Here is a 27,971-nt window from a genome sequence, read left to right as displayed (position 1 = left end):
TCCCCGAGAGAGAGAGAGAGAGAGAGGGGGACAGCAAGGGAGAGAGAGGTGGGGACAGCAAGAGGGAGGGAGAGGGAGGCTGGTGGGGGAGAGAGGGAGGGAGGGAGGCAAGAGCAGGGAGAGGGGGGAGGGAGGCAGGGAGAGGGGGAGGGAGGCAGGGAGAGGGGGGAGGGAGGCAGGGAGAGGGGGGAGGGAGGCAGGGAGAGGGGGGAGGGAGGCAGGGAGAGGGGGGGAGGGAGGCAGGGAGAGGGGGGAGGGAGGCAGGGAGAGGGGGAGGGAGGCAGGGAGAGGGGGGAGGGAGGCAGGGAGAGGGGGGAGGGAGGCAGGGAGAGGGGGAGGGAGGCAGGGAGAGGGGGGAGGGAGGCAGGGAGAGGGGGGAGGGAGGCAGGGAGAGGGGGAGGGAGGCAGGGAGAGGGGGGAGGGAGGCAGGGAGAGGGGGGAGGGAGGCAGGGAGAGGGGGAGGGAGGCAGGGAGAGGGGGAGGGAGGCAGGGAGAGGGGGAGGGAGGCAGGGAGAGGGGGAGGGAGGCAGGGAGAGGGGGGAGGGAGGCAGGGAGAGGGGGGAGGGAGGCAGGGAGAGGGGGAGGGAGGCAGGGAGAGGGGGGAGGGAGGCAGGGAGAGGGGGGGAGGGAGGCAGGGAGAGGGGGAGGGAGGCAGGGAGAGGGGGAGGGAGGCAGGGAGAGGGGGAGGGAGGCAGGGAGAGGGGGAGGGAGGCAGGGAGAGGGGGAGGGAGGCAGGGAGATTTAAGAGCTGAGGCAGATTGCGATAGCTGAGGCAGCACAGTGTACCACAACTTTAAATATCTGATCATGGACATCAGTCAATGCTTCCTGGCACTGTGTGCTGGTCACATTGTGTGAATGCTTTTAAACCTCAGCTGGGAAGCCTTCCCCTCTGTACTCCCCTTCAGCGCTGCCTGGGTAATAAACCCCCTACTGAATTCCAGCACCTCCCCCCACAAAACTCCATATCTTTACAGACAGCTAATTACAGACTGCCCTCAGCCATCACAGAGCCAGTAATTAACACACACGCTAATTACAACCCCCCCCCCCCACCACCCACCCACCCACCCAACCAACCTTCCACACATTCACTTTAGACAACCACCCCCCCCACCGCCCCGTCTAAACAGCACAGACTCCAGTCCTCACAGAATATCAGCCCACTGCAGTTGAAATCATATTGAACACAATTGCCACCGGAGGGGGGGTGGGGGGGGGGGGGGGGGTGGGCACGTGGGCAGGGGTGCGCGGGGAGGAGGAGAGGAGGGGTGCGGGGTCTGGGGAGGGGGGGGGCGGAAACAGGTGCGGGGGTCGGGGAGATGGTGGGGGGGGGAGAAACGGGGGGGGTTGGGGCTGGGGGTGGTGTAGTGTGGGTGGGGAACCGGGGGGCGGTGGGGGGGGGGGGCTGTCTAAATTCTCCAGGGCCTGTGAGAGTGCGTCTAGGGCTCTGGAACACAAGGATGAGAAGTAGGCCTTTCAGCCCCTCGAGCCTGCTCTGCCATTCAACAAAGTCATGGCTGATCTGGCTGTGGTCTCAACCCTACTTTCCCCTCGGCCCCCCGCCTCCCCCCTCAATAACACGGGACTCTCTTGTCAATCGTGAAATCTGTCCAACTCAGCCTTGACTATATTCAATGTCCCAGCCTCCACTGGTCTGTGGGGAAGAGAATTCCACAGAATAAGGAACATCAAGGAAAATAAATTCTCCTCATCTCCGTCTTGAATCAGAGATGTCTTATTCTTAAACTGTGTCCCCTCGTTCCAGGCTCCCCAACAATGGGAAACATCCTCCTTTCCTGTAAACCCCTTATCTTTTCAATAAGAACAACTCGCATTCTTCTATACTCCAATGAGTATAGGCCCAGCCTTTCCTCATAAGATAACCCATTCATCCCACATATCAGTCCAGTGAACCTTCTCTGAACTGCTTCTAAGGCAATTATACCTTTTTACAAATAAGGAGACCAAAACTGTACACAGCACCCGAGATGGAGGGAGGGGATGGGGAGGGAGGGCACGAGCCGGGGGGAGGGGTCGTCGAGAGGGCGAGAATTCAGGGGACAAGAGTTCGGGGATGGGGGGGGGGCAAGAGGCCGAATGCGCGAAAGACGGGGGGAAGTGGAGGGGCCGGGCGAGTGGGCGGGCGAGCGGGCGGGCGAGGGGCCGGGCGGGCGAGGGGCCGGGCGGGCGAGGGGCCGGGCGGGCGAGGGGCCGGGCGAGCGAGGGGCCGGGCGAGCGAGGGGCCGGGCGAGCGAGGGGCCGGGCGAGCGAGGGGCCGGGCGAGCGAGGGGCCGGGCGAGCGAGGGGGCCGGGCGAGCGAGGGGGCCGGGCGAGCGAGGGGGCCGGGCGAGCGAGGGGCCGGGCGAGCGAGGGGCCGGGCGAGCGAGGGGCCGGGCGAGCGAGGGGCCGGGCGAGCGAGGGGCCGGGCGAGCGAGGGGCCGGGCGAGCGAGGGGCCGGGCGAGCGAGGGGCCGGGCGAGCGAGGGGGCCGGGCGAGCGAGGGGCCGGGCGAGCGAGGGGCCGGGCGAGCGAGGGGCCGGGGCGAGCGAGGGGCCGGGCGAGCGAGGGGCCGGGCGAGCGAGGGGCCGGGCGAGCGAGGGGCCGGGCGAGCGAGGGGCCGGGCGAGGGGCCGGGCGGGGGGGCCGGGCGGGGGGGCCGGGGCGGGGGGGCCGGGCGGGGGGCCGGGCGGGGGGCCGGGCGGGCGGCCGGGGCGAGCGGGCCGGGCGAGCGGGCCGGGCGAGCGGGCCGGGCGAGGGGCCGGGCGAGGGGCCGGGCGAGGGGCCGGGCGAGGGGCCGGGCGAGGGGCCGGGCGAGGGGCCGGGCGAGGGGGCCGGGCGAGGGGCCGGGCGAGCGGGGCCGGGCGAGGGGCCGGGCGAGCGGGCGGGCGAGGGGCCGGGCGAGCGGGCGGGCGAGGGGCCGGGCGAGCGGGCGGGCGAGGGGCCGGGCGAGCGGGCGGGGCGAGGGGGCCGGGCGAGCGGGCGGGCGGGGGCCGGGCGAGCGGGCGGGCGAGGGGCCGGGCGAGCGGGCGGGCGAGGGGCCGGGCGAGCGGGCGGGCGAGGGGCCGGGCGAGCGGGCGGGCGAGGGGGCCGGGCGAGCGGGCGGGCGAGGGGCCGGGCGAGCGGGGCGGGCGAGGGGCCGGGCTAGCGGGCGGGCGAGGGCCGGGCGAGCGGGCGGGCGAGGGGCCGGGCGAGCGGGCGGGCGAGGGGCCGGGCGAGCGGGCGGGCGAGGGGCCGGGCAAGCGGGCGGGCGAGGGGCCGGGCAAGCGGGCGAGAGAGCAGGAGGTGGGAAGGCAAGGGTGTGACAGGTGGGGGTACAAGTAGCTCGTGGGTGAGAGCTGGGGGTCAAAAGATGGCGGTGCTAGAGGGCTAGGGGTGAGAGTGCAAGAGGGCCACAGGTAGAGTGGAAGAGGGTGGGGGGTTGGGTGTCACGAAGGTGAGGGCAGGAGGGCAAGAGTTTCAAAGTTGTGTGGGCAAGAAGTTGGGGGGGGCAAGGGGCTGGGGCAAGAGTTGGGGGGGGGCAGGACAGAGAGGGTGGGATAATGCAGCGGGGTGGGGGAGGGAGATGGGAGGAGGGAGCCGGGGAGGCGGGGGATGGATATAAAGGGGGAGATGGAGAGATGCAGCAGCTGTTTTGCCCTCATGAACCCAGGTTGCCAGGTCTGAGTAATAACAACAGGACCCAGCCTTTTGACCACACTGGGGGAGTCAAACCGAAAAGCAGCCCAGTTTCGGGACTCGGTACAAGTCGAAGTGAAATCCCAGGGGTAGGGGTGGGGTAGGGGTGGGGTAGTGGAGGGGGGCAGGGAATGACAGGGGCAAGAAGCAGGGCAAGTGAAATCCTCACTGACCGAACATGTTGAGGCCGTTACGTTGCGGAGGGAGGGCTGCCGAGTACATCTTTTGTCAATCCGAGAGAGACCTCGCTTCAGAGGTGACCAGAGCCCGGCTGCTCAGCGGCTTGTGGGAGACCTCAGCCGAACACCCACCACCCCCCCCACACACACACACACACACCCCCCACCCCCCCACCCCACAGCACACAATTCTCTCAGTCGCCTCTAGTCGAGCAGGGTCACATCCCATTCTCCTCCTCCTCTTCCTCCTCCTCCTCCCTCTTTTCCAGGGCGACACAAGTGCATCTTCTTGCCTTTCTCGACAATCAAAGACAGTCTCTTCTCTGCAAAGATTCAGCCTCAAAAGAAAACACACACACACACACACACACACACAGAGAGAGAGAAAGAGAGAGAGAAAAAAAAAACAAGCCAACCTCAGCTCTGGTCCCTGTCGGAGAGAGCGGGATATGGAATCAAGTCTGGAAGCATTGCCTGCAGGGTTGTGGTGGAAGGGATCCAACAGAATTTCACAGCGCCAGGAAGAGGGGGTGGGGGGTAGAAATCACAACAATACATTTACTACTACTACACACACACATATATATATATATATATATATATATACACACACACACACACAACTGGGCAGCAATCCACTGAGCAGCCGTGTGTGTGAGTGTGAGTGTGAGAGTGAGAGAGAGGGGTTGGGGATCTCAGGCAAGTCAGTCTGATTCCTTCCCTCTCTCCTGACTCTCAGAAATTAGTTCTTGATAAAAGGTGGGATGGCTGGGGCTGAGGCGGGTGAAGTTGGTGAGTGAGGGTTGGGTTGGGTTGGGGTGGGTGGGTGTGTGTGTTAGAGAGGGACCCCTCCCCACACACACACACACACACACACACACACACAGAGACACAGACAAGGCAGAGCCCCTACAACCAGGCTGCAGATTTCCAAGGCTGACAAAAGTGCACTCTCCCGGTGCAGCTCATTTCTCCGCCAGGAACCCGTTTTACACAGCACGGAAAGGAGGAAGCCCAAGGGGTTGGTTTGGGGGGGGGGGGGGGGGGGGGTGGGATCAGGGGGAAGAGGGGCAGAGCCGGCTCCAAGCACCTCCAGGGAACCGAGGCAGTTGAGAAAGGGGCACAGAAATGTCAACAGCTACTCATCGACCGCTCAGCTCCTGATTCCTGCCACAGAGAAAAAGAGAAAGAAAGAGAGAGAGACAGAGAGCTTCCTGCCACAGGGCCTTCTCTTCAAGCCAAAAGTAAAACTAAACATCACTTTGAAGTGCTGCACACACACACACACACACACACACAGATGCAGAGAGAGAGAGGGGGGGCAGTTCCCGAACAGGCCCAGGTTCCTCCTCCTCCTCCAGCAGACACTAAGCTCGCTTTCTCTCTCTCTCTCTCTCTCTATGCTGGGTTGTCTTGCTGGGGCCCGGCTCGTATCGGGTCCCCCTGGTTACTTCCGCGAAAGCCTGGCTGACTGGTTGCTGCTCTCCTCTTCCCCCCCCCCACCCCCACCCCACTCCTCCCAGTCTCTTCTCTCAGGCTATGGGGTCCTCTTCCAGGGCTGCTCTCTCCTCTCTCTGGATGTCTGTGCTTGTTTCTGCTGGTCTGTCCGGTCGTCTGCTCTGCTCACAGGCCTCTCTCTCTCTCTCTCTGTGCTCTCCTGCCCAGCTTACGCGCCCCTCTCCGGCTGTGTCCACTTCTCTTTCTACCTCTGTGTCCGCTCTCCCCTCTGTCCGCTTTTCCCTCTCTTCCCGTGCTCACTCTCCTCTCTCCCTCTGTCTGCTCTCTGTCCACTCTCCCTCTGTATCTGCACTACTGATTCCCCTCTCTCTGCCTTGGCCGTTCTCTGCCCCCTCTCTCTTCTCTCTATCCACTGTGCACTCTCCGTCGCCTCTCTCCCTTCCTGTCCCCTCTCTGCACTCTCTCTCTCTCTCCCTCCCTGTCCCCTCTCTCCACTCTCTCTCTCCCTGTCCCCTCTCTCCACTCTCTCTCCCTCCCTGTCCCCTCTCTCCACTCTCTCTCCCTCCCTGTCCCCTCTCTCCACTCTCTCTCCCTCCCTGTCCCCTCTCTCCACTCTCTCTCCCTCCCTGTCCTCTCTTTCCACTCTCTCTCTCCCTCCCTGTCCCCTCTTTCCACTCTCTCTCCCTCCCTGTCCCCTCTCTCCTCTCTCTCTCCCTGTCCCCTCTCTCTCTCTCCCTCCCTGTCCCCTCTCTCTCTCCCTCCCTCCCTGTCCCCTCTCTCTCTCCCTCCCTCCCTGTCCCCTCTCTCTCCCTCCCTGTCCCCTCTCTCTCTCCCTCCCTGTCCCCTCTCTCTCTCTCCCTCCCTGTCCCCTCTCTCTCTCCCTCCCTGTCCCCTCTCTCTCTCCCTGTCCCCTCTCTCTCTCCCTGTCCCCTCTCTCTCCCTCCCTGTCCCCTCTCTCTCTCCCTCCCTGTCCCCTCTCTCTCTCCCTCCCTGTCCCCTCTCTCTCCACTCTCTCTCCCTCCCTGTCCACTCTCTCCACTCTCTCTCCGTCCCTCCACTCTCTCTCCCTCCCTGTCCCCTCTCTCCACTCACTCTCTCCCTCCCTGTCCCCTCTCTCCACTCACTCTCTCCCTCCCTGTCCCCTCTCTCCACTCACTCTCTCCCTCCCTGTCCCCTCTCTCCACTCACTCTCTCCCTCCCTGTCCCCTCTCTCTCCCCTCTCTCCCTCCCTGTCCCCTCTCTCCACTCTCTCTCCCTCCCTGTCCCCTCTCTCCACTCTCTCTCCCTCCCTGTCCCCTCTCTCCACTCTCTCTCTCTCCCTCCCTGTCCCCTCTCTCCACTCTCTCTCCCTCCCTGTCCCCTCTCTCCACTCTCTCTCCCTCCCTGTCCCCTCTCTCCACTCTCTCTCCCTCCCTGTCCCCTCTCTCCACTCTCTCTCCCTCCGTCCCCTCTCTCCACTCTCTCCCTCCCTGTCCCCTCTCTTCACTCTCTCTCCCTCCCTGTCCCCTCTCTCCACTCTCTCTCCCTCCCTGTCTCCTCTCTCCACTCTCCCTCCCTCCCTGTCTCCTCTCTCCACTCTCTCTCCCTGTGTCTGCTCTTCTCTCTCCTAACTGGTCCAGCTCCTGTATTTAGTCCTCCCTCTCTCCCCCTGCGTATATTAGCCTCCCCCCTATCTCTATCCCTGTCTCCTTCCCTCCTTCTGTCTCCTCTCTGTACTTCCTTCTCTCTCGCCCTGCCTGTCTCCTTCCCTCTTTCCTTCTCTCTCTCCCTCCCTGCCTGTCTCCTTCCCTCTTTCCTTCTCTCTCTCTCCCTGCCTGTCTCCTTCCCTCTGTCCCTTTCCGTCTTCCCTCCCCTCTCTCCCTCCCTCTGTCCCTTTCTGACTTCCCTCCCCTCTCTCCCTCCCTCCCCGTCCCTTCCCTCTCTCCCTCCCTCCCCGTCCCTTCCCTCTCTCCCTCCCCTTCCCTCTCTCCCTTCCCTCTCTCCCTTCCCTTCCCTTCCCTCTCCCTCCTCTCCCTCACTCACTTCTCCTCTCCTCCCCTCCCTCCCTCTCTCTCCCTCCTCCTCTCTCTCCCTTCCCCCTCCTCTCCCCATCCCTCTCCCTCTCTCCCCTCCCTTCACCTCTCCTCTCCTCTTCCCCCCCCTCCTCTTCCCCCCCCACCCCAACACCCCCCCCACCCCCCCCCCCCCCCCACCCCCCTCCCCCCCTTCCTCTCCCCTCCCTCCTCTCCCTCCCTCCCTCCCTTCCCCTCTCCCTCCTCTCCCCTCCTCCCCTCCGCTCCCTCCCCTCCTCTCCCCTCCCCTCCCCCCTCCTCCTCTCCCCTCCCTCCTCTCCCCTCCCTCCTCTCCTCCCTCCTCCTCCCCTCCCTCCCTCTCCCTCCTCTCTCCTCCCTCCTCTCTCCTCTCTCTCTCTCCCTCCTCCTCTCTCTCTCTCCCTCCTCCTCTCTCTCTCTCCCTCCTCCTCTCTCTCTCTCCCTCCTCCTCTCTCTCTCCTTCTCTCTCCCTCCTTCTCTCTCTCTCTCTCTCTCTCTCCCTCTCTCTCTCTCTCTCTCCTTCCCTCACTATCCCCTCCCTGTTTCTCTCTCCTTCCCTCTTTCTCCGCCCCGCGGGTCTAGCTCTTTGCTGGCCCTCTTCCTGCTCTCCCCTGGGCCTCAGGTTCCCTCTCCCCTGCAGCAGCCATTCCCATTCACTCCCTCAGCCCCAAAACAGCAGGGCCGCCCGGCAGGCCCATCCCAGCTCAGCGCGCATGCGTCCACACCCGCCAATCAGCGATAGGCCCAGCCCCGTCACTCACAAACATCGGCCAATCAGCGCCGCGCTCTCCCCGTCACTCAAAGGCACAGACCAATCAATACCCATCCGGTCCCAGTCACTGACAAACATTGGCCACCCGTCACTCACAGCCACTGGCCAATCAATGCTCACCGTCTCGATTGTCAGATTCAGACCAATCAACGCTGAACCCTGATCCGTCACTCACAGACACTGGCCAACCAGCGATAAGCTTGCCGCTATCACTGACAGATCGCTGGCCAATCAGAGCTCACCCTACCACTGGCCTTTCAATACCCCCGACCACCGTGTCCACTGGCCAATCGGCGCTGAGCCCACCTGCTGTCACTCACACGGGCACCGGCCAATCGGCGCTGAGCCCAGCTGCTGTCACTCACACGGGCACTGGCCAATCGGCGCGGAGCCCAGCTGCTGTCACTCACACGGGCACTGGCCAATCAGGGAGAGGCGTCAGCTGTCCGTCAAACTCAGGTCCCACCGCCTGCCTTGACGAGAAGTTCACAGTCAAGAGGAGACAGGCAGATCTTACAGGAGTCCCCCCACAGCCAGTGCTCAGCTGATGTCACTGAATGGCTGCAGGGCACCCTGAGGGAGGGTGAATAGAATAGCATTCACATCAGTACCAACCACGTTGGCAGAATGAGGGACTGGCGTCTTGCAGTCAGAATTCAAGGAGCCAGGCAGGTGGGAGATTAGCCAGCAGGACCCCCACAAAGTAGTAATCTCCAGTTTACTCCCCCAGTGTGCCCCACGCAAGTGAGAATAGAAACGGGAGGATAAAGCCGATGAACGCGTGGCCGGAAAGATGGTTCCTGGGGCACTGGGACCAGTTCTGGGGGCACGTGCAGGCCGGACAGGTTGCACCCAAACAGAGCTGGGGCCAATTTCCTTGTGGGCATGGTTTGCGGGTGTGGGAACCAGGAGACAATATCAGAAAGGAGTACTGAGCTGCACAGGATGCTGAGAGAGACAGATAGCACCAGGGAATAGTAAGTTAATGGATAGGTTCAGAGTAAAGGAGAAAGTAATGAAGTCTACATTAGGGTTACTGTGCATGTAGGTGAATGCACGGAGTGTGTCAAACAAGATTGGTGAGTTACAGGCGCAGACTTCCATGTGGAACTATGATGTTGTGGCTGTAACAGAGACCTGGCTCAAAGGAGGGCAGGGCTGGGTGTTAAATATCCCTGGATGCATGGTGTTTGGGAAAGATAGCAAAGGGGGAGGGGTGGCAGCATTGCAGTGCTGGAGACAGAGGATGTCCCAGAGGGGTCAAGGACAGAATCCATTTGGCTAAGAGCTCAAGAAACATAAAAGGTGCAATTACACTGCTCAGGTGCAATCGATAAGACTAGTGGGAAAGATGTGGAGGAACAAATGTGCAAGGAAATTACAGAGAGGTGCAAGAATTCTAGAATAGTTACAATGGGGGACTTTAATTACCCAAACATAGGCTGGGATAGCGGTAGTGTAAAAGACAGAGAGGGGTAAGAGTTCCTTGGGTGTGTTCAAGAAATTTTTCACGGCTGCATGTATCCAGTCCATTGAGAAAGGAGGCACCGTTAGACCTGGTTCTTGGGTATGAAGTTGGCCGAGTGGATCAAAAAGCAGTAGGAGAACATTTCAGGGATGGTGATCATTGCATCATAGGGTTTAGGCCAGCTATGGAAAAGGACAAGAGACCATCCAGAGTAAGAATAATTAAATGGTGGGGGTGGGGGGGGGAAGCCAATGGGGGTAAGAATGGATCTAACCCAGATAAATCGGAATCAAAGGTTGGCCAGCAAAACTGTAACTGAGCAATAGGCTGCCTTTAAAGAGGAGATAGATAGTTTGGGCACAGTTTATTCCCTCAAAGCTGAGCCTAGGCCCTCCTCCATTAGCCATTGGCTGTCTGACAGACCCTGCCATCAATCAAGCCCTGGCCACCACGCCCCCTCCAATTCCCAATGGCCAATCGCAGAGCCACTACCAGCCGCAGCACCAGCCCCTGTGGATTCCCATTGGTTTTGAGGGGGGGTAGGGTGGGGCTTTGGTCACAAGCCCAGAGTGGTTGAGTTGGAGGAGACGGTTCAGCCAAACAATACCAGGTGATTGGCGAATGGAGTTGCAGTTTGCCAATCAGCACAGGCACCCGCCGTGACTCTAGGGCACAGGGTGTGGTTGAGGCGCAGGCAATCGAAGTGGAGCAGGATTGGACTGGAGGAGTCTGGCGCAGGGCATACGGTGGCCAATGGAAGAGGAGCAGAGTCAAGGGTCACGGGATCAGTGAGTGAGCCACAAACAGGGCCACACATGGAAGCTAATTGGAAACAGGTCATTGGACCGAACACTCCATGTCAGTGTTAACTTTCCGTGCAAACAAAGATTTCTAATCTCATTTCCTTCACCGAATCATCCAATTTATTCTTCAACGTTGGCATAGCTTTTGTACCAACCACTGAGCATGTGTCGGTAGTGGAGGGAGTAAATGTTTAAGGTAGTGGATGGGGTGCCAATCAAACATATGATCCTGGACGTTGTCGAGCTTCTTGAGTGTTGTGGGAGCTGCACTCATCCAGGCAAGTGGGGAGTATTCTATCACACTCCTGACTTGTGCCTTGTAGATGGTGGACAGGCTTTGGGGAGTGAAGAGGTGAGTTACTCGTCACACGATTCCCAGCCTCTGACCTGCTCTAGTAGCCACAGTATTTATATGGCTAGTCCAGTTCAGTTTCTGGTCGATGGTAACCCTCCAGGATGTTGATAGCGGGGGATTCAGCAATGCTGATGCAGTTAATATTACAAAAGATGTGCAGGTCCTTGACAGGGGGCAGAGGAGATTCGCCAAAAAGTCCCAGGGATTGTTGGGGTGGGGGGGGGGGGGGGGGGGGGGGGGGGGGGAGATGCGGGGGCAGGCGGGATGGTTGGTGGGGTGGGTTACAAGGTTAAGTTGGAAAGGCTGGGGTGGTTCTCCTTGAAGCAAAGAGATTGAACCAAGATTTGATCGAGGTGTACAAGATTATATCAGGCTTAGATAAGGTAGACAAAGAAAGGCTGTTCCCATTAGCCGATGATAGAAGGACTAGGGGACACAGATTTAAGATTTTGGCAAGAGATACAGGGGGATCTTTTTTTCCACCTGGAACTTGCTGCTCGCGAGGTCGATGGAAGTAGAGATGGTGAATGATTTCAAAAGGAAATTGGCTGGACGATCTATGGAAATAAGCTTGCAGGGCTTATGGGGACCAAACGAAGCTGTGGGTTGGATGTTGACTGGATTGCTGTGTGGAAAGCCGACATGGATTTGATCGGCTGAATGGCCTTCCTCTGTGAGATGGTTCGATTCTCCGTTGTTGATGGTCATTGCCCGGTACCTGCGTGGCAGGGATATTACTTGCCACTTAAATGCCCAAGTCTGGGGTCCAGGTCCTGCTGCACACGGACATGGACTGCTTCAGCATCCGAGGCGTTGAGCAATCATCAGCACACATCCTATTTCTGTCCTTACGATGAACAGAAGGACATTGATGAAGCAGCTGAAGACAGTTGGGCCTCGGACAATAGCCTGAGGAATTCCCCCAGCAATGTCCTGGGACTGAGGTGATTGACCTCAACAATCTGAACCATTTTCCTTGGCAGGAGGTGTGACTCTAGCCTGGGGCGGGGGAGGTGGGGAGAGGGAGGGAGAGTTCTCCCCGTCCTCAGTTTTACTCGGGCTCCTCCATGGGCCACCCACCCCCCTCCCCCACCCCAGTCAAATGCTGCCTTGATGGCTCTCTCATCTCAGCCCTTGTGGCCATGTTGGTTGAGGGGGGGGGTGGGGGGTGAGGGGAGACCGATTAGTGAGAAGTGCAAACAAGAACGGGGCTGGAAGAGATAGGAGTGGTTCTGGCAAGATGGTATGAACCACCAGGCGGAAGTATGAGGAATAATGGCCCTAGACACATTCATACGATTCAAATCAACGCACCTTATGTAACTCTTTCGAGTACAAACACGTTTCCATCTGTTCCTATTCAGATGAAGTTACACTGTTTCATAGTTTGCCACTGTGAGATTTGAACTCTTGATCTTGGGGTTACAAACCCAGTCATTAACTCAATATTCACCGCCCCTCAGTGACAGAGGAGAGAAAGCAGTCGGAACAAGCGAAAAAGACACACATCCGCTGATTTGTACCCAAGCATTTTATGAACAAACGAACGGAAGACATGGACACACCCCCATGTGAATCAGGTGTTGAGATTAAACGTCCAATGAAGGTCGAATCTTTACATTCTAGTCCAAAATCTTGTTAAGCACACGAGGCTAGTGACAAGTGTAATAATGGACAACAGTGAATTGAAAGGTCAGGGCAATTCTCCATAGTTGTTCTGAGCCACTACTTATCCCACAACCAACAGCACAAACAGATTATCTGGTCATTCATCGCACTGCTAATTTTTTTGTGGGAGCTTGCTGTGCGCAAATAGGCTGCCGCGTTTCTTACATTACGACCATGACCTCGCTTCAAAAAGTACCTCACTGGCCCTGGAGCCCTATGGGACTTCTCGAGGTCATGAAAGGTGCCATGCTTCTTTCTGAACTGAGTCTATGCCACCTACCCGCAGATTTATTTTCTTAACCCTTTTGGCCCAGGCTGAATTGACTCTGCCCCCATCTCCAAAGCCAAACCAGTTCCTCCATGAGGTGCGGTGTGCCCAGAACCGAGCGCAAGCTAATCACTGCAGATGGAGACCGACCAAGGCTTCTACGCAAATGAAACATCACAATCTCCCTTTTGTCTTCCTGCCCCTTTCAGACAAAAGCCAGTATTTCATCGAATGATAGAACAGTTACAGCACAGGAGGTCATCATTCAGCCCAATGTGTCCATGCCTGGTCTCTTGCAGGAGCAGCTCAGCTAGAGCCGCTCTCCCACCCTTTCCCCGCCGATTGGCAAATTTTCTCTCATTGGATGCTTTCCCATTCACTCTTAAATGCCTCGATTGAACCTGCCTCCACCTCCACTCAGAGACGGTGCACTCCAGCTCCTAACCACTCGGTGTGTGAAAAAGGCTTCCTCCAGTCGCCATTGGTTGATTTGCCAGTTACCTTAAGTCAGTGCCCTCTGCCTCTTGACCTTACGCCAATGGGAACAGTCTCTCCCTATCCGCTCTCCCCAGGCCCCTCATCATATTGAACACTTGGATCAAATCTGCCTCTCAATCTTCTCACCTCTCAGGACAATGGGCCCAACCTCTGCAGTCTATCCTCAGAATTGAAATCCCCAATCCCTGGAACCAGTCCCGTGAATCTTTCCCCCACCCCCTCGAAAGCCTTCACATCTTTCCTAACATGCAGAGTCCAGGATAGGACCCAGTACAATACTCCCTTTGAGCGTTATTGTGTCCACTCGCGCTGTGTCTCTTTGCTAGCTCCTTCTCCCATTCTCTGTATCCTTCCAGCTGAGTGCCATCAGCAACCCTGGTTATGCAGCTCTCTATTCGTCCAAGTCATTGGCAGATCTGGGGCCCCAGTACGAATCCCAGGGGGAAACACCTGCCAATGAAAGTTCTGCTTCCTTTCTCCCAATGACTTACCAATGTCACAATGAAAACTCCAATTCCACGCAGCTTTGCTGTGGCTGATAATCCCCTGAGGAACCTTATCTGATGCCTTCTGGACCGCAGCCTCACCACTTACCCCTACCCACCATTTTAGTGGCCTCCTCGAAACTCTATAACCGGTTTATTCAGACATGGCCTACTCTTCATGAATCGATGTTGGCTCCCCTCTGATCAGCTTGGACTCATCCAACTTCTCAGTCACCCCATCCCCAGTGGCAGATTCCAGGAAAATCGCCACCCCCCCCCCACCCCACCCCGGCTTCCTCGCTCCCTCCTATCTTAGCTAACGGAATGATACTTGCAAATTCCCGATCCAAAGGCCAGATTCCTGAATCTGGGGAGTTCTGATTAATACCACATCCACTTCTCTCATCCGTTTCTATCAGTACTCTCGGATAGAAGCTATCAGGCCCCGGAGAAGTGGCTGTCTTAAGTCCCATTATTTTCTCCATCCCCAATTCTAATAAGTTCCTCACCGTGGGTTATTTTTAGGCTCCCTCTGACCCACGGGTGTTGTGTCACCCTCCCATCGGCCCTTGGTTTCTTATTCTGAAACCTCTGCCTCTCGCAGGACAGACAAAGGTGACAAATTTTAGTATGTTTGTACTAAAAAGGGGTTAGTGGTGGATGGTGGGGGACAATTCCTGCATTGAAGGGAGGGGGGGCGGTGGGATATTGCGGAGGAAGGTTCCTGCCTGTGTTTTTCATTACCATGACCTTCCTTTTTAGCAATGGAGCACTGTTACCTCAGGAAGGCTGTGGATACATGTTCCCACGCTAGAGATTGGAGCACCCAATTTAGGCCAAAACCCCCCCTGCCCCAACCCCCCCCCACCCCATGGTAATACTGAGTGAGTGCTGCACTGTCGGAAGAGCCGCCCGACAGGGCGAGACCTTAAACCAATGCCCCGCCTGCCCTCTCAGGCAGCCCGGGAAGAGCTCTCAGCCTTGTCCTGAAGTGCTGGAGATGTGATGGCCGATGTTTGCCCCTGATCAACAACAGGAAAAATCTGGTCGTTGCTACACTGCTGTCTCCAGGAGCTAGCTGTGTGCAAATTGGCTGCCGCATTTCCTACATTACAAGCAATGACCGCATTACAAAAGAACTTCATTGGCCCGGAAAGCACTATATGGGTGTCCGGAGGTCGTGCAAGGCGCTATATAAATGCAAGTCTTCATTTCTTATTTGCATCTTATCTTTTTACGCTTGCCTATTCAGGATGTGGCTAAGGCTGTTCATGAATTAAAATGACTTGACAACTTCTGTCACTCAACTACGCCACGGTCCTTAATTCCAAAATCTCGCTTGGCACAGCACGGCTTTCATAACCTGAGTGATTGTCAGTATTTACTATGGTACATTTCTATGTCGATATGGCCAGCTCAGCTCTGCTTTGTGAACTGTCACCATGTATTTGCAGGTGTTGGCTACAAGGAAGCAGTGTGGAGCGTTTGGGAAAAATCCCTCCGAACTTTACCTCCGATTTACTTTTAAACAAATCTATTCTTCCTCAAATGCCCTTTTATGATATCGCAGGTGATTTAATCATTCTGTTCACTTTTGTTTTCGAAACACACCCTTTCTACATTGACATAACTGTACCCACTGTGTTACACAGTGACAGACCGGTATCCCAGTATTATACAGGGACAGACCTGTATCCACCATGTTATACAGGAACGGACCTTGCATCCCGTATGTTATACAGGGACGGACCTGTATCCCTCGTGTTATACAGGGATGGACCTGTATCCCAGTGTTATACAGGAATGGACCTGTATCCCTCGTGTTATACAGGGGGGGTCCTATATCCTCTGTGTTATATAGGGGCAGACTGGTATCCACCCTGCTACACAGTGACAGAGCGGTATCCACCGTGTTATACGGTGATGGAGCTGTATCCCCCGTTTTATACAGTGACAGACTGGTATCCACCGTGTTATACAATGACGGACCTGTATCCCACATGTTGTACCATGACAGACCGAGGGATTCATGCATGAGGACTCCCAAATCCCTGCGTGCTGTTGCTATCTGCAGTCTTTCTCCATGTTAATGATATTCAGCTCCTCTATTCTTCCTGCCAAGATGCATAACCTCACATTTTCCCACAGTATATTCCATCTGCCAAGTTTTTGCCCACTCACTTAACCTGTCTATATCCCTCTGTAGACTCTGTGTCATCCTCACCACTTGCCTTCCCACCTATTTTTGTGCCATATGCAAACCTGGCGATAGGACATTCACTTCCCTCATCTAAGTCATTAATATATATATTGTAAATAATTGTGGCCCCAGACTGATCCCTATGGCACTCCACTAGTTACAGGTTGCCACCCTGAAAATGCCCCTCTTATCCCAACCCTCTGTCTTCTATTAGTTAGCCAATCCTCTATCCATGCTAATATACTGCCCACAACGCCATGGGCTCTTAACTTATTAGTAGCCTGATGTGCAATTCCTTATTGAATGCCTTTTGAAAATCCAAATATATTACATCTACTGGTGCCCCTTTATCTATCCTGCTTGTTACCTCCTCAAAGAATTCTAATAAACTTGTCAGGCATGATTTCCCCTTCTTGAAGCTGTGCTGACTCTACTTGATTATATTATGCATTTCTAAGTGCTGTGCTATTACATCCTTTATAACAGACTCTAACATTTTACCAATAATGGACGTTAAGCTAACTGGCCTACAGTTACCTGTTTTTTGTCTCCCTCTCTTTTTGAATAAGGGTGTTACACTGGCAGTTTTCCAATCTTCTGGGACTTTTCCAGAATCTAAGGATTCTTGGAAGATTACTACCAGTGTGTCCACTATTTGTGTAGCTACTTCCTTTAATATCCTAAGATGCAACCCATCAGGTCCAGGGAATTATCGGCCTTGAGTTTCCCTAGTAACTTTTCTCTGATGATAGTTATTGCATTTATTTCCTATCCCCCTATTGCCCCTTGATTATTTAGTATTTTTGGAACGCTATTAGTGTCTTCTACTGTGAAGACTGATGCAAAGTATTTATTCAATTTCCCTGCCATTTCCTAGATCCTCATTCTCTCAGGGGCCTATGCTCACTTTGGCCTCTCTCTTTTTATATATTTAAAGAAGCTCTCACTGTCCATTTTTATATTACTTGCTACTTTACCCTCAAAGTTTATTTTCTCCTTCTTTATTATTTTTTTGGTCATCTTTTGTTGGTTTTCAAAACTTTCCCAATTCTCTGGCTTAACACTAATCTTTGTCACGTTGTATGTTTTTTCTTTCACTTTGATACTATCCTTAATATCCTTGATATTATCCTTGGTTATCCATGGTTGGTTTATCCCCCTCCTACAATCCGTCTTCCTCACTTGGATATATCTTTGTTGTAAGTCATGAACTATTTTCTTAAACGTCTGCCATTGTTCATCAACCATCTTTTCTGCTAAACTCCTTTCCCAGTTCACTCCAACCAGCTCTGCCCTCATCCCTTTGTAATTACCCTTATTTAGGCTTAGCCCAGATGTTTCCAAACTAAGTTTCTCACTCTCAAACTGAATGCTAAATTCTACCATGTTATGGTCACTGATTCCTTGGGGATCTTTTACCCTGAGATCATTTATTTAACCTGTCTCATTACACATTACCAGATCCAAAATAGCCTGATCCCTGGTTGAATCCACAGTATATTGTTCTAGGAAACTGTCCTGAATACACTCTGAATTCTTGCGCGTGGCTACCTCTGCCAATTTAATTGTCCTAATCTGCATGGAGATTAAAGTCACCCATGATTAAAGTACTGTCTTTTTTACATGCCCTCATTATCTCCTGATTTATTCTCTGTCCTACAGTATATCTACCATTAGGGGGCCTCTAGACCACTCCCTCCAGTGTCTTCTTCCCCTTGTTATTTCCCTGTGTTTTACAGAGACTGACCGGAATCCCCCGTGTTATACTGGGACAGACTTGTATCCCCCGTCTTATACAGTGACAGATTGGTATCCATCGTGGTATACAGTGACAGACCAGTATCCATCATAGTATACAGTGACAGATCGGTATCCATCATGGTATACAGTGACAGACCAGTATCCATCATGGTATACCGTGACAGACCAGTATCCATCATGGTATACAGTGACAGATCGGTATCCATCATGGTACACAGTGACAGACCGGTATCTATCATGGTATACAGTGACAGACCATTATCCATCATGGTATACAGTGACAGATCGGTATCCATCATGGTACACAGTGACAGACCAGTATCCAGCATGGTATACAGTGACAGACCAGTATCCTTCATGATATACAGTGACAGACCGGTATCCATCATAGTATACAGTGACAGATCGGTATCCATCATGGTATACAGTGTCAGACCAGTATACATCATAGTACAGTGACAGACCATTATCCATCATGGTATACAGTGACAGATCGGTATCCATCATGGTATAGAGTGACAGACCAGTATCCATCATGGTATACAGTGACAGACCAGTATCCATCTTGGTATACAGTGACAGACCGGTATCCCCCATGTTATATGGAGACAGACCGGCAGCCCTGTGTTATACGGGGACGGGCCTGTTTCCCCCGTGTTATGCGGGGACAGACCTGTATCCCCCGTGTTATATGGGGACAGACCTGTAAACCCCATGTTATACAGGGACGGACCTGTATCCACTGTGTTATACAGGGACGGACCGGTATCCCCCGTGTTATACAAGGAAAGACTGATATCCCTCATGTTATAACACTGGGAAACAGGTCCGTCCCTGTATAACATGGGGGATACAGGTCTGTCCCTGTACAATATGGGGGATACAGGTCCGTCTCTGTATCACACTGGGATACAGGTCCGTCCCTGTATAACACAGGGGATACAGGTCCGTCCCTGTATAACACAGGGGATACAGGTCCGTCCCTGTATAACACAGGGGATACAGGTCCGTCCCTGTATAACACGGGGGATACAGGTCCGTCCCTGTATAACACGGGGGATACAGGTCCGTCCCTGTATAACGCTGGGAAACAGGTCCGTCCCTGTATAACACGGGGGATACAGGTCTGTCCCTGTATAACATGGGAGTAACAGGTCCGTCTCTGTATAACACTGGGTTACAGGTCCGTCCCTGTATAACACTGGGATACAAGTCCGTCCCTGTATAACACTGGGATACAGGTCCGTCCCTGTATAACACTGGGATACAGGTCCGTCCCTCTATAACACTGGGATACAGGTCCGTCCCTATATAACACGGGGGATACAGGTCCGTCCCTGTATAACACGGGGGATACAGGTCCATCCCTCTATAACACGGAGGATACAGGTCCGTCCCTGTATAACACAGGGTTACAGGTCCGTCACTGTAAAACACGGGGATACAGGTCTGTCCCTGTATAACACGGGGACACTTGTCCGTCCCTGTATAACACTGGGATACAGGTCTGTCCCTGTATAACACTGGGATACAGGTCCATCCCTGTATAATGTTTCCAACCAGATGTTTCCAAACTAAGTTTCTCACTCTCAAACTGAATGCTAAATTCTACCATGTTATGGTCACTGATTCCTTGGGGATCTTTTACTCTGAGATCATTTATTTAACCTGTCTCATTACACATTACCAGATCCAAAATAGCCTGATCCCTGGTTGAATCCACAGTATATTGTTCTAGGAAACTGTCCTGAATACACTCTGAATTCTTGCGCGTGGCTACCTCTGCCAATTTAATTGTTCTAATCTGCATGGAGATTAAAGTCACCCATGATTATAGTACTGTCTTTTTTACATGCCCACATTATCTCCTGATTTATTCTCTGTCCTACAGTATATCTACCGTTAGGGGCCTCTAGACCATTCCCACCAGTGTCATCTTCCCCTTGTTATTTCCCTGTGTTTTACAGAGACTGACCGGTATCCCCCGTGTTATACGGGGACAGACTTGTATACCCCGTCTTATACAGTGACAGACCAGTATCCATCATGGTATACAGTGACAGACCAGTATCCATCATAGTATACAGTGACAGACCAATATCCATCATGGTATACAGTGACAGATCACTATCCATCATGGTATACAGTGACAGACCAGTATCCATCATGGTATACAGTGACAGACCAGTATCTATCATGGTATACAGTGACAGACCAGTATCCATCATGATATACAGTGACAGACCAGTATCCATCATAGTATACAGTGACAGACCAGTATCCATCATGGTATACAGTGACAGACCAGTATCCATCATGGTATACAGTGACAGACCAGTATCCATCATGGTATACAGTGACAGACCAGTATCCATCATAGTATACAGTGACAGATCGGTATCCATCATAGTATACAGTGACAGATCGGTATCCATCATGGAATACAGTGACAGACCGGTATCCCCCATGTTATACGGAGACAGACCGGCAGCCCTGTGTTATACGGGGGGGGCAGATCGGTAGCCCCCGTGTTATATGGGGACGGACCTGCATCCCCCTTGTTATATGAGGTCAGACCTGTAAATCCCGTGTTATAAAGGGACGGACCTGTATCCCAGGGTTGTACAAGGACGGACTTGTATCCCAGTGTTATACAGGGACAGACAGAATCCCAGTGTTATACAGGGACGGACCTGTATCCGACGTGTTATACAGGGACAGACCTGTATCCGTGTTATACAGGAACGGACCTGTATCCCCAGTGTTACACAGGGACAGACCTGTATCCCAGTTTTATACAGGGACAGACCTGTATCCAATGTTATACAGGGACAGACCTGTATCCCAGTGTTATACAGGGACAGACCTGTATCCCAGTGTTATTTAGGGATGGACCTGTATCCCAGTGTCATACAGGGACGGACCAGTATCCCAGTGTCATACAGGGACGGACCAGTATCCCAGTGTCATACAGGGACGGACCTGTATCCCCTGTGTTACAGAGGGACAGACCTGTATCCCAGTGTTATACAGGGACGGACCTGTATCCCAGTGTTATACAGGGACGGAACTGTATCCGAGTGTTATACAGGGACAGACCTGTATCCCAGTGTTATACAGGGACAGACCTGTATCCCAGTGTTATACAGGGACAGACCTGTATCCAATGTTATACAGGGACAGACCTGTATCCCAGTGTTATACAGGGACAGACCTGTATCCCAGTGTTATTTAGGGATGGACCTGTATCCCAGTGTCATACAGGGACGGACCAGTATCCCAGTGTCATACAGGGACGGACCAGTATCCCAGTGTCATACAGGGACGGACCTGTATCCCCTGTGTTACAGAGGGACAGACCTGTATCCCAGTGTTATACAGGGACGGACCTGTATCCCAGTGTTATACAGGGACGGAACTGTATCCGAGTGTTATACAGGGACAGACCTGTATCCCAGTGTTATACAGGAACAGACCTGTATCCCAGTGTCATACAGGAACGGAACTGTATCCCAGTGTTATACAGGGACAGACCTGTATCCCCGTGTTATACATGGACGGACCTGTATCCCCATGTTATACAGCGACAGACCTGTATCCCAGTTTTATACAGGGACAGACCGGTATCCCTCATGTTATACGGGGACGGATCCGTATCCCCCGTGCTATACGGGGACAGACCTGTATCTGCCATGTTATGCGGGGACAGACCTGTATCCCCCATGTTATACGGGGACAGACCTGTATCCCCCATGTTATATGGGAACAGACCTGTATCCCCCGTGTTATACTGGGACAGACCAGTATCCGCCGTGTTATACAGGGACAGACCTGTATCCGCCGTGTTATACGGGGACATACCTGTATTCCTGTGTCATACAGGGACAGACCTGTATCCCAGTGTTAGACAGGGACGGATTTGTATCCCAGTGTTATACAGGGACGGAATTGTATCCCTCGTGTTATACCTGGATGGACAGGTATACCCCGTGTTATACAGGGACAGACCTGTAACCCCAGTATTATACAGGGTCAGACCTGTATCCCCCCGTGTTATACAGGGACCGGCCAGTATCCCCCGTGTTATACAAGGACAGATTGATATCCCTCATGTTATAACACTGGGATACAGGTCTGTCCCTATATAACACGGGGGAAACAGGTCCGTCCCTGTATAACACTGGGATACTGGTCTGTCCCTGTATAACACTGGGATACAGGTCTGTCCCTGTATAACACTGGGATACAGGTCTGTCCCTGTATAACACTGGGATACAGGTCTGTCCCTGTATAACATTGGGATACAGGTCTGTCCCTGTATAACCCAGGGGATACAGGTCTGTCCCTGTATAACCCAGGGGATACAGGTCTGTCCCTGTATAACACTGGGATACAGGTCTGTCCCTGTATAACACGGGGATACAGGTCCATCCCTGCATAATGTTTTCAACCAGATGTTTCCAAACTAAGTTTCTCACTCTCAAACTGAATGCTAAATTCTACCATGTTATGGTCACTGATTCCTTGGGGATCTTTTACCCTGAGATCATTTATTTAACCTGTCTCATTACACATTACCAGATCCAAAATAGCCTGATCCCTGGTTGAATCCACAGTATATTGTTCTAGGAAACTGTCCTGAATACACTCTGAATTCTTGCGCGTGGCTACCTCTGCCAATTTAATTGTCCTAATCTGCATGGAGATTAAAGTCACCCATGTTTAAAGTACTGTCTTTTTTACATGCCCTCATTATCTCCTGATTTATTCTCTGTCCTACGGTATATCTACCATTAGGGGGCCTCTAGACCACTCCCTCCAGTGTCTTCTTCCCCTTGTTATTTCCCTGTGTTTTACAGAGACTGACCGGAATCCCCCGTGTTATACTGGGACAGACTTGTATCCCCCGTCTTATACAGTGACAGACCAGGATCCATCATGGTATACAGTGACAGATTGGTATCCATCGTGGTATACAGTGACAGACCAGTATCCATCATGGTATACAGTGACAGACCAGTATCCATCATGGTATACAGTGACAGACCAGTATCCATCATGGTATACAGTGACAGACCAGTATCCATCATAGTATACAGTGACAGATCAGTATCCATCATGGTATACAGTGACAGACCGGTATCCATCATGGTATACAGTGACAGATCAGTATCCATCATGGTATACAGTGACAGACCAGTATCCATCATGGTATACAGTGACAGACCAGCATCCATCATGGTATACAGGGATGGAACTGTATCCCCCGTGTTATACGGGGGCAGATCGGTAGCCCCTGTGTTATATGGGGACAGACACGTAAACCCCCTGTTATACAGGGACGGACCTGTATCCCAGTGTTATACAAGGTCGGACCTGTATCCCAGTGTTTTACAGGGACGGACCTGCATCCCAGTGTTTTACAGGGACGGACCTGTATCCCAGTGATATACAGGGACGGGCCTGTATCCCAGTGTTATACAGGGACGGACCTGTATCACCCGTGTTATACAGGAACGGACCTGTATCGCCTGTGTTATAAAGGATCGGACCTGTATCCCAGTGTTATACAGGGACGGACCTGTATCCCTCGTGTTATACCGGGACGGACCTGTATCCCAGTGGTATACAGGGACGGACCTGTATCCCAGTGTTATACAGGGACGGACCTGTATCCCAGTGTTATACAGGGACTGACCTGCATCCCCCGTGTTATACAGGGACTGACCTGCATCCCCCGTGTTATACAGGGACGGACCTGTATCCCCCGTGTTATATAGGGACGGACCTGTATCCCTCGTGTTATACAGGGACGGACCTGTATCCCCGTGTTATGCAGGGACGGACCTGTATCCCTCGTGTTATACAGGGACGGACCTGTATCCCCCGTGTTATACAGGGACGGACCTGTATCCCCCGTGTTATACAGGGACAGACCTGTATCCCCGTGTTATTTAGGGACAGACCTGTATCCCCCGTGTTATACAGGGACGGACCTGTATCCCCCGTGTTATACAGGGACGGACCTGTATCCCCCGTGTTATATAGGGACGGTTCTGTATCCCAGTGTTATACAGGGATGGAATGTATCCCAGTGTTATACAGGGACAGACCTGTATCCCAGTGTAAGACAGGGACAGACCTGTATCCCAGTGTTATCCAGGGACAGACCTGTATCCCCCGTGTCATACGGGGACAGACCTGTATACCCCGTGTTATACGGGGACAGACCTGTATCCCCCGTGTTATACAGGGACGGATTTGTATCCCAGTGTTATACAGGGACAGACCTGTATCCCAGTGTTATACAGGGACAGACTGTATCCAAGTGTTAGACAGGGACAGACCTGTATCTCCAGTATTATACAGGGACAGACCTGTGTCCCAGTGTTATACAGGGACAGACCTGTATCCCAGTGTTATACAGGGACAGACCTGTATCCCAGTGTTATACAGGGACAGACCTGTATCCCAGTGTTATACAGGGACAGACCTGTATCTCCCGTGTTATACAGGGTTGGACCTGTATCCCCCATGTGATACAGGGATGGACCTGTATCCCCTACAGGAACGGACCTGTATCCCCCGTGTTATACAGGAACTGACCTGTATCCCCCGTGTTATACAGGGACGGACCTGTATCCCCCATGTTATACAGGGACAGACCTGTATCCCCCATGTTATACAGGGACAGACCTGTATCCCCCATGTTATACAGGTCCGGACCTGTATCCCCAGTGTTATATGGGACGGACCTGTATTCCAGTGTTATACAGGGACGGACCGGTATCCCCCGTGTTATACAGGGACGGACCTGTATCCCAGTGTTATACAGGTTCGGACTTGTATCACCCGTGTTATACAGGGACGGACCGATATCCCCCGTGTTATATGAGGACAGACTGATATCCCTCGTGTTATAACACTGGGATACAGGTCCGTCCCTGTATAACATGGGGGATACTGGTCCGTCCCTGTATAACACTGGGATACAGGTCTGTCCCTGTATAACATGGGGGATACAGGTCTGTCCCTGTATAACACGGGGGATACAGGTTTGTCCCTGTATAATCCGGGGGTACAGATCTGTCCCTGTATAACACTGGGATATAGGTCTGTCCCTGTGTAACAGTGGGATACAGGTCTGTCCCTGTATAACACTCGGATACAGGTCTGTCCCTGTATAACACTGGGATACAGGTCCGTCCCTGTATAACACTGGGATACTCGTCCGTCCCTGTATAACACTGGGATACTTGTCCATCCCTGTATAACACTGGGATATAGGTCCGTCCCTGTATCACACTGGGATACAGGTCTGTCCCTGTAAAACACGGGGATACAGGTCTGTCCCTGTATAACACTGGGATACAGGTCCATCCCTGTATAATGTTTCCAACCAGATGTTTCCAAACTAAGTTTCTCACTCTCAAACTGAATGCTAAATTCTACCATGTTATGGTCACTGATTCCTTGGGGATCTTTTACTCTGAGATCATTTATTAAACCTGTCTCATTACACATTACCAGATCCAAAATAGCCTGATCCCTGGTTGAATCCACAGTATATTGTTCTAGGAAACTGTCCTGAATACACTCTGAATTCTTGCGCGTGGCTACCTCTGCCAATTTAATTTTCCTAATCTGCATGGAGATTAAAGTCACCCATGATTAAAGTACTGTCTTTTTTACATGCCCTCATTATCTCCTGATTTATTCTCTGTCCTACAGTATATCCACCATTAGGGGGCCTCTAGACCACTCCCACCAGTGTCTTCTTCCCCTTGCTATTTTCCCGTGTTTTACAGAGACTGACCGGTATCCCCTGTGTTATACTGGGACAGACTTGTATCCCCCGTCTTATACAGTGACAGACCAGTATCCATCATAGTATACAGTGACAGATCGGTATCCATCATGGTATACAGTGACAGACCAGTATCCATCATGGTATACAGTGACAGACCAGTATCCATCATGGTATACAGTGACAGACCGGTATCCATCATGGTATACAGTGACAGATCGGTATCCATCATGGTATAAAGTGACAGACCGGTATCTCCCATGTTATACGGGGACAGATCGTTATCCCAATGTGTTATATGGGGACGGTCCTGTATCTTCATGTGTTATACGGGGACAGACCTGAATCCCCCGTGTTATACAGGGACAGACCTGTATCCCCCATGTTATATACTGTAGAACAGGGAATAAATCAGGAGATAATGGGGGCATGTAAAAAACACAGTACTTTAATCATGGGTGACTTTAATCTCCATGCAGAGTTGGCTGGAGTGGACTGGGAAAGGAGTTTAGCAGAATAGACGGTTGATGTACAATGGCAGACGTTTAAGAAAATAGTTCATGACTTAAAACAAAGATATAGCCCAGTGAGGAAGAACGATTCTAGGAAGGGGATAAACCAACCATGGTTAACCAATGAAGTTAAGGACAGACCTGTATCCCCCGTGTTATACAGGGACAGACCTGTATGCCCCATGTTATACAGGGACAGACCTGTATGCCCCATGTTATACAGGAACAGACCAGTATTCCCCATGTTATACAGGGACAGACCTGTAACCCCCGTGTTATATAGGTACTGACCTGTATACCCCATGTTATACAAGAACAGACCTGTATCCCCATGTTATACAAGAACAGACCTGTATCCCCCGTGTTATACAGGGACAGACCTGTATGCCCCATGTTATACAGGGACAGACCTGTATGCCCCATGTTATACAGGGACAGACCAGTATCTCCCATGTTATACAGGGACAGACCTGTATTCCCCATGTTATACAGGGACAGACCAGTATCTCCCATGTTATACAGGGACAGACCTGTATTCCCCATGTTATACAGGGACAGACCTGTATTCCCCATGTTATACAGGGACAGACCTGTATTCCCCATGTTATACAGGGACAGACCTGTATTCCCCATGTTATACAGGGACAGACCTGTATTCCCCATGTTATACAGGGACAGACCTGTATTCCCCATGTTATACAGGGACAGACCTGTATTCCCCATGTTATACAGGGACAGATCTGTATTCCCCATGTTATACAGGGACAGACCAGTATCCCCCATGTTATACAGGGACAGACCTGTATTCCCCATGTTATACAGGGACAGATCTGTATTCCCCATGTTATACAGGGACAGACCTGTATCCCCCGTGTTATACAGGAACGGACCAGTATCTACCATGTTATTCAGTGATGGACCTGTATCCCCCGTGTAACACAGTGACAGATCTGTATCCCCCGTATTATACAGTGACAGACCAGAATCTACCATGTTATCCAGTGATGGACCTGTATCCCCCATGTAACACAGTGACAGACCTGTATCCCCTGTATTATACAGGAACGGACCAGTATCTACCATGTTATCCAGTGATGGACCTGTATCCCCCATGTAACACAGTGACAGACCTGTATCCCCTGTATTATACAGGAACGGACCAGTATCTACCATGTTATTCAGTGATGGACTGTATCCCCCGTGTAACACAGTGACAGACCATTAACCCCCATGTTATACAGTGACAGACCCACCCCACCAGTCCTGTACCGCAGTGTTATACAGTGACAGACCCACCCCACCAGTACTGTATCCCAGTGTTATACAGTGACAGACCTGTACCCACCTGTACTGTACCCCAGTGTTATACAGTGACAGACCTGTCCCCACCAGTACTGTACCCCAGTGTTATACAGTGACAGACCATTAACCCCCATGTTATACAGTGACAGACCTACCCCACCAGTACTGTATCCCAGTGTTATACAGTGACAGACCTGTACCCACCTGTACTGTACCCCAGTGTTATACAGTGACAGACCTGTCCCCACCAGTACTGTACCCCAGTGTTATACAGTGACGGACCTGTACCCACCTGTACTGTACCCCAGTGTTATACAGTGACAGACCTGTCCCCACCAGTAATGTACCCCAGTGTTATACAGGGACAGATTATTAACCTCACCATGTCAGTGAGTGCTGTAAATGCTGTGTCTGTTAACAGTAATGATGTTATAATGGCCAATATGAAAGTGGTAATAACCGGAAAACTGATGATGGCATCAGGGTGTGAATCATCACATAACAGACTCATTTCCCTGCTGAGCAATTCGTGGCAGATTCCATGACATTTTACCCTCCCTCATTCACTGTGTTGCAGTGCCACACTGGGCTCAGATAGATACTGTTGTGTTCCTTTGTTCTGCAGACTGCATGAGGGAGTGGAGCTTCTGTCTGACGCCCTGACAGCCAGATTGCCCACCTCTCTGCATTATCCTCCAGCTTCATTTCAACACCCCCCAAAAATTTGGC

General features: G+C 52.8%; 1 protein-coding gene across 1 annotated transcript in view; it reads right to left on the bottom strand.

The window, feature by feature from the left end:
• Positions 1–2,056: 2,056 nt before the first annotated feature.
• Positions 2,057–27,971, bottom strand: part of LOC121271019 (protein capicua homolog) — a 69,671-nt gene continuing 43,756 nt past the window's right edge. Inside the window, exon 3 of the mRNA XM_041176702.1 lies at positions 2,057–3,142. Within this exon, the coding sequence (XP_041032636.1) occupies positions 2,057–3,142 (1,086 nt within the window). The remainder of the gene's footprint in view (positions 3,143–27,971) is intronic.

The sequence above is a fragment of the Carcharodon carcharias genome, chromosome 29 (assembly GCF_017639515.1).
Source record: "Carcharodon carcharias isolate sCarCar2 chromosome 29, sCarCar2.pri, whole genome shotgun sequence".
NCBI lineage: Eukaryota > Metazoa > Chordata > Chondrichthyes > Lamniformes > Lamnidae > Carcharodon > Carcharodon carcharias.
This window is presented reverse-complemented; position numbering and strand designations above follow the sequence as displayed.